The sequence below is a fragment of the Capra hircus genome, chromosome 17 (genome assembly GCF_001704415.2).
Source record: "Capra hircus breed San Clemente chromosome 17, ASM170441v1, whole genome shotgun sequence".
Lineage (NCBI taxonomy): Eukaryota > Metazoa > Chordata > Mammalia > Artiodactyla > Bovidae > Capra > Capra hircus.
In genome coordinates, this window is record NC_030824.1 from 52,941,696 (window position 1) to 52,954,086 (window position 12,391).

A 12,391-nucleotide genomic window follows, 5' to 3' on the forward strand; every position below is an offset into this window, starting at 1 on the left:
CTCCTCTCTTTTTCCACAGGAGGTGTGAAAGCTCTTCGGAAGGCTTTGGAGCCAGGGAGGGGACTAAGGAGCCCAGAGGCTAAAAGAGAGGGACTGGGGATTGTTTTTGAATTGGCGGAGAAGGTGGTTTGACTGCAAGGTGCTGCTGCTGCTGCTTGAGGGCTAAAGGCAGAGGTCGGAGCTCAGGGGACAGAAAACAAGTTTGGGAAGCAGCGCCCGATCCAGGTGAAGATCTTTGATCTTTGATTGACGGCCTGGACCCGCCTGCCTTCCTGATTCCTCTTCCAGAGCAAAGGTCACACAGCAAGTTTGAACCTCCTTTTTTTTTTTTTCCTTTTCCTTTCTCAGCTCAGATGAACCTATAAGGCAGGTCAGCGTTGCCAAATCAAAAGTCGTTCTTGCCCTAACAGGAACTATCCTGCAAATAGTTCTGTGAACCAGAACATTCCCCGGGAAAGATGGCAGGGAATTCGATATTGCTGGCTGCACTCTCTGTCCTCTCAGCCTGTCAGCAAAGTAAGCGTTCTGAAGTGGGCTGGGGTGTGTGTGTGTTACAGGGAGGGGGGAGGGTTTTGGTTTGTAAGAGTCCTGGTGTGTGTGTATGTGTGTGTGTGTGTTTTACAGGGTGGGGGGAGGGTTTGGGTTTGTAAGTGTTCTGGGTGTGTGTGTGTGTTACAGTGAGGGGGGAGGGCTTGGGTTTGTAAGTGTCCTGGTGTGTGTGTGTGTTACAGGGAGGGGGGAGGGTTTTGGTTTGTAAGTGTCCTGGTGTGTGTGTGTGTGTGTTACAGGGAGGGGGGAGGGTTTGGGTTTGTAAGTGTCCTGGTGTGTGTGTGTGTGTGTGTGTGTGTGTGGGAGGGTTTGGGTTTGTAAGTGTCCTGGTGTGTGTGTGTGTGTGTGTGTGTGTGTGTGTGTGTGTGTGTGGGAGGGTTTGGGTTTGTAAGTGTCCTGGTGTGTGTGTGTGTGTGTGTGTGTGTGTGTGTGTGTGTGTGTGTGGGAGGGTTTGGGTTTGTAAGTGTCCTGGTGTGTGTGTGTGTGTGTGTGTGTGTTAGAGGGAGTGGGGAGGGTTTGGGGTTTCTACTCACTTCCTGGTGGCCTGCGGGCTCTGCAGAGCACTCAGGGTCATCAGGAGACAGGCAGAGATTTAGAACATTCTGGGGCTTAGTTCTCCCCAGGTTCTCCCTCTGGGGCCGTGGTGGGCCCTCCAAGCCCAGAGAGTCTGCATCATCTGTGGTTCCAACCCACAGCCCTCTTTGACTGAACCCGGGCCAAATAGGCTCTAAATATTAATTAGGAGTGTTCCAAAGGGAACATTGTACCTTGCTTACAAATCATGGCTGTGATTTCTTGAACCCTGTGTTTCCTAAATAAGCTGCCTAGGGCAGGTATGATTATCAGGTACAAAAAAAATAAAAAGTACCTGCGAAAATATGAGCTTCAGATTAAGCAATTCTTTCTAAATTTTAAAGCGCCTTCCCATTAGGATTATTCAGTATCCTGATCACCTGGTTGAATAGAGGCTTTTTCTCCTCTGGGGTCACTTTTGCTCAATTCCTATTATTTTAGGCGCATGCTTCCTTAGCATGCAAATTGGGGGAAAGTGTCTGAGCCTTGGCCAAGTAAGACTTCTTTATCAAGTGCACATTTGTTAATTTCCCCCAGTGTGCTTCTGCCAGGAAATGGGGCGGAGCTGTGGACTGCTCCGCCCTGGGCACCGGAGGCACACTGGTTTAGGACACAGTCCAGCCTGCACGCACACTCAACGGGAAAACTTGCCAGCGAGTCTGTTTCTGTGAATTTACAAAAACATTATACCTTAAGACGCACAGTTTGTGGTTTGATTAACCTCTTTTCTACAGTAAAGTAGAATGCTCATTGCCAACTAAGCATCACTTAGGTCTGAAGCTCCCTGTGCTGACCCTCTGGTTCACATAGACCCACACATGGGTACTGTCCCCCCGGCGCGTGCCCAGGTCCCGGCCCTGAAGAGGGCACAGGGGCAGGTCCACGGGTGTCCCCAGGCTGACTCAGCCTCTGCCTTCCCCACAGAGGGGCTGTGTTTGCTGGTGGGTGCCAGGGACAGTGTGAATTGCAGTGTGAAGTTCAGGCAGCTGGGCTGGGAAGAGGAGACGGCCAGTGGTGGTTGGTGGTGCACCGGGAATGTGTAATGACGGTGGACAAGTGGTGAGGGGTGGGAGAGAGAAAAAGGAGGGAGGGAGAGAGGGAGTTGGCATGGAGAACCAGCACTCGTTGCTTAGCAGAAGTCTGGTGTTTATGGAGATGGGACACCGCTGTGCTGTAGTAGAAGCAGCGCAAGGCTTGAAAACAGGCAGACTCACATCCTCTGGTCCAGCCACTTACAAGCTGGGTGCCCTTGGCCAGGAAATCCTGTCCTTCAGTGTCTTCAGCAAAGAGGGCTAGGCAGGACACCGGTAGGGAGTGCCCACCAGGGTGCTTGGCCCAGAGTTGGCACTCAGCGTGGTCGTTTCCCTTGGCTGCTTCCCCACAGAGAGGAGTTTCTGCTGGATTGAGAGGCAGCCGTGCGGTGAAGGAGTCCGGCTGTGGCCGGCAGTGCAGGACGAGAGGTCTTGATTCACTTTCCTCAGCACACATGTGACCTCCTGGAGAGAGCGAGGGAAGGGAAAAGGCAGTCAAAGCCAAAGGAGCTCATTTTCAAGTAGCTTTTAATCAACTCATGGGAAGGGAAGAAACGGAGGCGCTCCAGAAAAAGGGGTGAAACAGCCTTTACACCCTGTCATGTTGCTCAGTGACAGCCGTGGTCTCTCTGAAGGCTCTGACATGAGACCCCCTGGGACTGGAGCTGGTGCAACAGGCGGGGTCCTCTTTCCTGAGGGTGGGCGGGGTTTTTCGACCCCAGGGACTGTAGCCCGCCAGGCTCCTCTGTCCATGGGATTCTCCAGGCAAGAACACTGGAATGGGTTGCCATGCCCTCCTCCAGGGGATCTTCCCAACCTAAGGATCAACTTCTGCTGCTGCTAAGTCACTTCAGTCGTGTCCGACCCTAGAGATGGCAGCCCACCAGGCTCCCCCATCCCTGGGATTCTCCAGGCAAGAACACTGGAGTGGGTTGCCATTTCCTTCTCCAGTGCAGGAAAGTGAAAAGTGAAAGAAGTCGCTCAGTCGTGTCCAACTGCAACCCCATGGACTGCAGCCTACCAGGCTCCTCCGTCCATGGGATTTTCCAGGCAAGAGTACTGGAGTGGGGTGCCATTGCCTTCTCCAAGGGATCAGCTTCCCATGGCTCAGAAGGTAAAGAATCTGCCTGCAATATGGGAGACCTGAAGTTGATGCCTGGAGACCTGAAGGAGATCAACTGGAGATCCCTGGAGATCAACTTCAGGTCTTCCATATTGCAGGCAGATTCTTTACCTTCTGAGCCATGGGAAGCGATTGCTGATAGATAAATCTAGGCACACACTTCTTTCTTTGTTTCCATTTTACACGTGGAAACAAGAGCCTTGACTCCTGTTTTCTCTGAGGCTGTGGGCTGAGTTAAAAGCACCAGTAATAAGGTCCAGGATGGCGAACTGTATTTTCTCCCCCATAGATAGATTTCCAGCTGATGCCATGAGCCACTGGTCTCTCCAGATTTATGGTGCCTTCACAAGGCTTAGCCCAGAGGTGGAAACCATTAATGCCCAATCCCACTCTTATTTTCACTCTGCTCTCCTAGACTTCAGTGGTATGACTACAGTTTGAATGAGAAAGATGCCAGTCCTAAGTGTCGACCCACTTAGATGTTCAGCTGTAGCTTTAAAATCCTGATCAACCCTTTATTTGCATGGTTGTCAGGACTTAGAAGCTATACGGTTGTTCTGAGGGGAATGAAGGGGAAGGGGAGGGCCAGGTGTGAGAGCCTTACTTGACCAGGTCCAATATTTACTGACTTCCTCTTGGAGAGGAGATAGTACCATGTGTCAGGAGGAAACAGATGGTCCCTAAGACTGTCACACAGTGAGACGCTGAAGCTGCACACTTGGTGTGGAAAAGGAAATTATTTTTAAAACATTAGCAAGTAGGAAATGGATATTGAGGTACTGAAGTAAGGGAGGCCAGTGTAGTGTTGGAGGGAACTAATGAGAAACTGAAATAATCTGGAGGAAATAATCTGAAGAGAAAAAAGAGATCCCAGAAGTTAGTTCAGGGGTAAAAAGAGAGAGAGAGAGGACAAGAGGTGAGAACTGTCGACAAGGAGGAAATTTAGGTATAAAGGAAAGAGGGTCACAGATCATCAGAGGCAGATGATTCTAAGCAGCAGGGCTTAATAATCTAATGCATTTTCCATGCAGCAAATGAAGGATGAGAAAGTCATAATTATTTCATAATAGGGAAACTCAGTCATATAGGGAACCATCATCCCCAAGTTTTCTTGTGACCCCCTTCACCTACTACCGTCCTCATCTCCAGACAGTTACTGATCTGCTTTATGTCACTTGCATTTCTGAGAATTTTATGCAAATAGCCTTATACAGTACCTTTTTTTTTGAGGGGGAGGGGTCTTGCCTCTTTCATTCAGCATAATTTTTTTTTTTTGGTATAAAACTTTTAAACTATTGGCCATCTGGGGGAATTTGATGCGTCACCAGTTGTGCTACACTTGTGCCATCAAACTTGCAGCTTCATCAACATTAACTGGTTTGTGTTCATGACCTTGCTGAGGAATCAGCTGTTTTTGCTGAGGTTCAAGAGAAAGGCCCTTTGAGACGTGTGTGCAACTTCCTTTTGTATATCCAAAAAAGCTTTATTCCCTCTGTTAACTTTTTCACATTCACAGTGTTTATCTCCTTAAGATCAGTGGCAACTAGTTTTGCCTTATCTTTAACCTGAAAGCCTTTTTGGTTGGCTATGTGGAATACATGCCTGGACTCCTGCTCTCTTAGTTTGTCCTTGGGCACTCATATTCTTGTGCAGCTGCTCAAGTTCCAGGCGATGCCATCTGCATGCACCTCATTCTGCATAACTGTTCAGAGATTCACCCATGTTGTTTTGTTTATTACTAGTTCATTATTTTTTATTGTTGAGTAGTATCTTGTTGTATGGATACACCACGAATTGTTTATCCACACACTGGTTGATAGACATTTATGTTAGTCAGGGTTCTCCAGGATACACATACACACTCTTACACATCTGTTGTAAAAGACTGGCTCTTATAACAGTTGGGGCTGGAAAGTCTGAAATTTGCAGGGTCTGTTGCAAGACTGGATATTGCAGCAAGAATTCATGTTGCTGGGACTTTACAGGTGGTCCCGTAGTTAAGAATCCATGCTCCAATGCAGGGGACATGGGTTTGATCCCTGGTCGAGGAACTAAGATCCCACATACCACATGGTGTGGCAGAAAGAAAAAAAGAACTGATATTGCAGTCTTGGTCCAAAGGAAAGCAAAATTCTCTTCCACTTTGGGGGACCTCAAACTTTTTCCTTAGGGCCTTCAGCTGAATGGGTAAGGCCCACGCACAATAGGCAGGATAATTTGCTTATTCAAAGTCTACTAATGTAAATGTTCATCACCTCTGAAAAATTATCTTCACAGCAGTATCTGGACTGGTGTTGACCAAACAACTGGGCACCATGGTTAGCCTTGTTGACATATAAAGTTAACCGTCAGCAAGTTGTTCCTGATTTTAGCTATTACAAATAAAGCTGTTGTGAACATTTGTGTACAGGTGTTTCTAGGGATGTATGATTCATTTCTCTTGGAAAAATGTCGAGTTGTGGACTGACTGAATCATATGGTCGATATATGTCTAGCTAAACAATTCCAAATGGTTTTCCAAGGCAGTTGTACCATTTTACATTCCCGCCAGTAATGTATGAGAATTTCAGTTGCTTTTGCATCCTCATCTGTCTGTCTTTTTCAGTTGGTATGATCCGACTTTTTAAATTTTAGACATTTTAATAGGTATGTAGTGCATTTTACTAATGAATAATGATGTGCCGCATTTTGAATGTTCATTCCCTTTTTACTTGCAGGTTATTTTGCTATGCAGGTAGGAAAGGCGAGATCGAAATACAAAGTTATGCCCCCATCCGTCTCTGGGTCGCCAGATTTTGAGAGAATATTTCGTGCACAGTGAGTAATGCTTTTCCCTTCCGGAATATGGACCTGCCGCATACGCACAATTCCTAATTAGGGGAAAGATGCACAGAGAAGATATGCCATTATAACAAGCTACTCTTTATGGCCAAGACTCTTCTCAGGATCCTTGAGGCTTGAAGTAGTCAGTACATGGAGTTTCTACCCACCCATAGTACAAATTCAGAGGATCCATTCATAGAAAAGGTTGGAATCTTGGGGGAGGTACCGCTATATGTCTCTAAACATGACAGTTTGGTCCAAGAGCCTGGAGGGGTCCCCTTGAGCGTTCAATAGCCTCATGTTGGGTCAGTTGTGTTGTCCATTTTCTATCTAAAATCTTTATTTCTTCTTATCCACTTTGAAGCAGAGGCAAGTCAGTATTATCCCCTGCCAATAGACCTTTTCCTAAACCCAGAAACCTGTAATAATAAGGAAGCTATTTCATTGTATTCATAGTGTGTGGTTTTTTTTAATCATCTTGTGCTCCTTGTGTTTTCAGACCACACAGAATGTTCCATCATGACTGCCTGATGCAAGATGCCAGGTCTCCCTTCATATTTAGTTCCCCCAACCAAGAGCTTTAAAAACTGTTGCACATCTCACCACTTATGCATTACATGGCTCTTTTGTTAATACTTGGGGAATTTTCATCTTTGTTCATAAGTGAGTTTGGACTATAATTTTTCATTTTTTTTTGTATGGTCCTTGCTCATTTTGATATAAGGATTACACTAGTCTCACAGAATGAATGAGAGAATTATTTTCTCAAGGAATTTGAATAAGATTGGAAGAGAGTATTCCTTCAAAGTTGTTAGAATTTGCCTATAAAATGACCTAGACCTGATTTTTTTGTGTGAAACAAATTTAAACTGTGAGATTTATTTTGTATAATGATTATGGAATTATTCAAGCTTTTTATTGTGTCTTGAGTCAGTTTGGGTCAGACTTGGCCCTTGAGCTGACATCATTGGTCTCTTGTCCATCAAACTGCTCCAACGAGGATGGTACACACTATTTCCTAGGCTTAAAATATGATGAATACCACTGGTAGTATAAGAGGTGCATAGACACGCTTAAATTTTTTTTTTTTAATGTGGTAAGGATGTGTAACATGAGCTCTACCCTGTTAGCAAAATGCTGAGTATATAGTACATTACTGTTGACTAGAGGTACAAGGGTGTACTACTCTAGATTTCTAGAGTTATTAATTTAACATGGCTGAAATTTTATACCCAAAGTATGATTTTATTTATTTATTTATTTTCCACAGTATGATTTTAAATAACATTGAACCACATGTTAAGGAAGTCATTTCCATTACCTTTGAATCTTTATATCGAGTGGAGAGTACGGATTTGGTGCTGATATGTCCCACATCCCTAAAGTAATATTTATTTTTTTTTAGCAAGGTAATACATGTTTGTAGTCTGAAGATAATGTGAGGTTACAAACCTTATAACAACAAATAATTCTCCTTACCCCCAATCCATGCTCAGAGACAGCCATTAGTACTCTTTTTTTCTTTTTTACTACTTTTGATATTTGTTTCCGTATTTCTGAACACTATGTGTTCACTGCTATTTATTGACTCAGAAATTCTAGACATTATCAATTGACTTCTTTTTATGGAAGAAAAAATTTCATGCTCCTCTGATTCTTCTTTTCCTCACCTCATCCTCCCTGTAAAGTTATATCACTTCATCGAGTTAAAGCAATAGCCAGTATTTATGTTATTGTGATTAAGTAAATAATGTTCAAAGCTGAACCAAGTAGTTTACTATGATTACCTTTCCTTCTTGTGTAGTTTTTTTGTTTATGTGGGGTTGATATTTGCCTCTTTATTTGCTTGCTTAGTTTCATCTTCATATCTTTAGCATAGCTGAAAATCCTCTAATACATTTAAGTAAGCTAGTAATACCTTGGAGTGGGGTTTTTTTTTTTTTTTGAGTCTTTTGTGCTTGAATTTGTGCTTGGAGTCATTTCTGCTTGAATCGTCCGTTTTTCGGCTCCAATCTGGAGGTTGCACTTTCGGTCTATTACATAGTTGTCATTCCAGGATTTCCTGTCATTGTCCTAGGAATTTCCCTTGTACTCTACTGATTCGGGGGCTTCCCAGGTGGCGCTAGTGGTAAAGAACCCGCCTGCCAATGGAAGAGATGTGAGACACACTGATTCTGTCCTTGGGTTGGGAAGATCCTCTGGAGGAGGGCATGGCAACCCACTCTAGGATTCTTGCCTGGAGAATCCCATGGACCCAGGAGCCTGGCGGGCTATAGTCCGTAGAGTCGCAAAGAGTCAGACACGAGTAAAGTGACTTAGCACGCACACTGCTGATTTGGATCCCCTGTTTCCTGGATTTCCTATTAGGCTGTTTATTTTTTATTTCTCATTTTGGTGGAGTATACCCTTTAGGCACTTTCTGAGAGAAGGGGAATGGTAGGTCTTGACATTTCTGAATATGCCTTTATTCTGCCTCATAGGTGATTGATGACTTTGTTAGGCATATGTTAAAAATCCTTACCTTAAAAAAAAATCCTTACCCTCAGAATTTCAAAAACCTTGTTTCATTGTTATCTGATTTCCGCTGCTGTTGTTGAGGTGTTCTGTGCTGTTCTGATCCTTTGTTTGGAAACTGTAGAAGCTTGAAGGTCTTGGCCTGATCCCTGTCCTGAGGTGTTATGGTGCTGTACTGACTCAGCCAGAGATATTTTTCTTCACAGTTAGTCGCTCAGTCATGTCCGACTCTTTGTGATCCCATGGACTATAGCCCGCCAGGCTCCTCTGTCCATGGCAAGAACAGTGGTGTGGGTAGCCATTCCCTTCTCCAGAGGATCTTCCCAAACCAGGGGTCGAACCCCAGTCTCCCGCATTGCAGGCAGATTATTTACCACCTGCGCCACTAGGGAAGCCCTTATGTTGGACCCTAGAGGAGACTTCCTGTAGCCTGAAAACTCATGCCCTTCTGTTCTTGAATATTCTTTAATATTATTTACCCCTAAATTTTGTTGTCTTCTTTTCTCCATTCTTTCATTCTTAAAATATATATAAGTTGTAAATTGACCCCTTGGACTGTTCCTTTAGTTTCCTTTTATCTTGAGTTTTTCATCTTCTTGTGCTTTTATTCTTTCTGGAAATTTCTTGAACTTCCAACTCTTAATTGATTAAAAAAAATCAGATGTGAATTTAATTCTTAAGAATTAATTTTTATCCTTTGATCTTTAGTTCTTATTGTTATTGCAGTTATATCATTCCTTTCTTGTTTCATAGATGCGGTTTATTCTCTTATATCTGAGGATTTTAATGATATTGTTTAAAAAAATTTTTCCTTTATCATTACTGTTTCTTCCAAGTCCCTTCTTATTTGTCTATTTCTGGTGTTGTCTTTAATTTTATTTGTTGTTCACTCATTAAGTATCTTTCGAGCACCTCTATGCATTAGGTAGTGTTTTAGTAGTTTGGGATATGATACACAGACAAAGGAAGACAGAAAATAAACAATAAAGAGATAGTAACTTAAGAAAAGAATATGTTGTGCAAGAGAGTGGTAAGTGTTCAGAAATACAAGAAAAAGCATTGCGTGGGCACATGGATGTGGGCCACTGGGGTGGGTTGCAGTTTGAATAGGGTGGACAGTGTGGACCCGACTGGTAAGGTGGCACTTGAGCAAAGACTTAAGCGCATGAAGGAGTTAGCCATGTTAACATGGAGGGAAGATGCTTTTGAGACAGGAGAAATAGCCAGTGCAAAGCCTCTAAGTGGGAATGTGTCTGGTGGGTTAGCAAGGAAGTTAGTGTGGCTGAGAGTGCTCTGAGGGAAAGCCAGAGAGGTGACAGATGGCCAGGCCAGGCACCCACTGAAGGCCAGTGCTAGGACTTCGGCTTTTTAAGTGAAATGGAAAGTCACTGCAGGGTTTTAAGCAGAAGACTACTTATATTTCAAAAGGATCTCTTTGTTTTGCCAAGACTATCTCTGGCATTGGTAGAAGCAGGAAATTCAATTAGGAAGCTACTGCAAAGATTCAGGCAAAAGGTGACAGTGACCTGAACCAGGAAGATAGAGTAGAGATGATGAAACATGACAGATGCTGGGTATATTGTAAGGGTAGAGCCAATCGGATTTCTTTTTTAAAAAATTATTATTATTATTTTTTTACTTTACAATATTGTCTTGGTTTTGCCACACATCAACATGAATCTGCCACGGATGTACACGTGTTCTCAATCCCAAACCCCGCTCCCACCTCCCCGCCCCCCACACCATCCCTCCACGTCATCCCAGTGCACCAGCCGCAGGCATCCTGCACCCTGCATCGTACCTAGACTGGTGATTCGTTTCTTATATGATATTATACATGTTTCAATGCCATTGTCCCAAATCATCCCACCTTCTCCCTCTCTCACAGAGTCCAAAAGACTGTTCTAACAAATAAGGAGTGTGAGAAGAGTCAAGAACAGTTTTCAGAGTTTTGGCCTGAGCATCCTAAAGGATGGACTTGTGATGAACTAAGAGAGAGAGGGCGGCAGGAGGAGCTGTTTTGGGGGGAACACCAGATGAAACTTAACACAGCAGCCACGGAGAGGCGTTAGACATAACGCTCTACCAAGCTGTATGGGTCATTTGTTATTGCATCATAAGCTGGCTAATACATTGTTGCTTACACATCCAAGCAGACATAGAGAGTAGATAGTTGGGCATACCAATCTGCATTGTAGCAGAGAGCTGGAAACATTAATTCAGGAGGCATTGGCACATGAAGATGATTTCAAGTCAGGACACTGGATGACATCTTTAAGGAAGTGGGTGTAGGTAACCAAGAGGAGAGGACCAAGGACTGAACCTGGTGTCCTCTGGCCTGATGTGGCCAAGAAAACAAGGGTCCAGCCAAGTGATCTAAGCAAAAGAGATCCTAGAGGCCTTACTCAAATGTCAGGTCATTCTTGATTGGCTGTCTATGCAATTCAGTTCACTTGGGAGTGACCTGGAGGCTCTGTGTGCATGGGCAGGGCTTACTGAGTGTGCAGCCTCACTAAAGGGTGATGGGTCATGAGGCAGCTTTCTTCTGGGGGGGAACCCCAGATGTCAGTATCTGTAGGTCATCTTTATGGGACCATTTGTTTTCTCTTAGGAAAAAACCCGTTAACCTTCCTGTGGGGTAGGAGATCTAAGGGGTGACCCGGGAGGGTGGGTATAATTGGCCTGCCTTCTAGCAGTCTGACAGTGTGGCTGGTGAAGGAAGGACACTTCTTCCACGGTACAGTATATGAATTTGCACCGTAATCAACACAGAGCTTCATCCCCACCTTCTGTTGTTCCTGGAATGCCCGGAGAGTCCCTGGTTCAGTTTCTACAGGCAATAGAAAATCTTCCCATCTCCTGCGAAAGATTAAGGGCAAGAGGAGAAGGGGACAACAGAGGATGAGATGGTTGGATGGCATCAGTGACTCAATGGACGTGAGTTTGACCAACTCTGGGAGACAGTGGAGGACAGGGAAGCCTGTTACGCTGCAGACCATGTGGTCGCAAAGAGTCAGATGCAACTTAGCGACTGAACAACAACTCCTGTGCTAGAGCAGTGGGGGTGGGTCTCAGGTGGAGGGGACCCGAACCCCACCTTCTGCAGTCTTTCAGCCAGTTCTTCTGTTTCAGCCTTTCACCTCCAAGGGACGAGGGCCCCACTTCCTGAGCCTCTGGGGTTCTAGGACAAGGATTGTCTCAGTCCTCCTTGGTTCTTTCTGCTGCAGGCTCTTAGTTCACTTTCTACACCAGCCCACTCAGCTGTTCTTCCCCTCATGCTGGTTTTCCTTCAGAAATGTGCTACCATCTCTCTTCCATTGCTGTGTCTGCTCCCATACTCCCTATTCTTGAAGATTTTAGATCTGTTTTTTGATTCCTTAACTGGCATGTTAGTGAGGTTTCAGGAGGGAGAAGAAATAAACGTGGGTTCAGTCTGCCATTTTAGCAGGAAGTCCTCATGACGTGCTCCTGACCCCTTCGGGAGGTTTCCCCCACTCAGCAGAAAAGGCATCTCATGCTCAGCCAGTCAGTTCAGTCACTCAGTCGTGTCCAACTCTGTGGGACCCCATGGACTGCAGCACGCCAGGCCACCCTGCCCATCATCAACTCCCAGAACTTACTCAAACTCCTGTCAGTCATGTTGGTGATGCCATCCAACCATCTCATCCTCTGTCATCCCCTTCTCCTCCTGCCTTCAATCTTTCCTGGCATCAGGGTCTTTTCCAGTGAGTCAGTTTTTCGCATCAGGTGGCCAAATTATTGGAGTTTCAGCTTCAGC

At 44.9% G+C, this 12,391-nt stretch overlaps 1 protein-coding gene and 1 pseudogene across 2 annotated transcripts in view; one reads left to right on the forward strand and one right to left on the reverse strand.

The window, feature by feature from the left end:
* The window catches only part of MGST2 (microsomal glutathione S-transferase 2), a 35,697-nt gene continuing 23,620 nt past the window's right edge, over window positions 315-12,391 (forward strand). The window contains exons 1-2 of one of the 2 annotated variants that reach the window (XM_013970519.2): window positions 315-516; window positions 5,994-6,093. In XM_013970519.2, the coding sequence (XP_013825973.1) occupies window positions 459-516; window positions 5,994-6,093 (158 nt within the window). In that variant the 5' untranslated portion in view covers window positions 315-458. The remainder of the gene's footprint in view (window positions 517-5,993; window positions 6,094-12,391) is intronic. The other variant, XM_005691231.3, reaches the window with a different exon arrangement.
* Window positions 4,559-4,998, reverse strand: LOC102189608 (annotated as a pseudogene).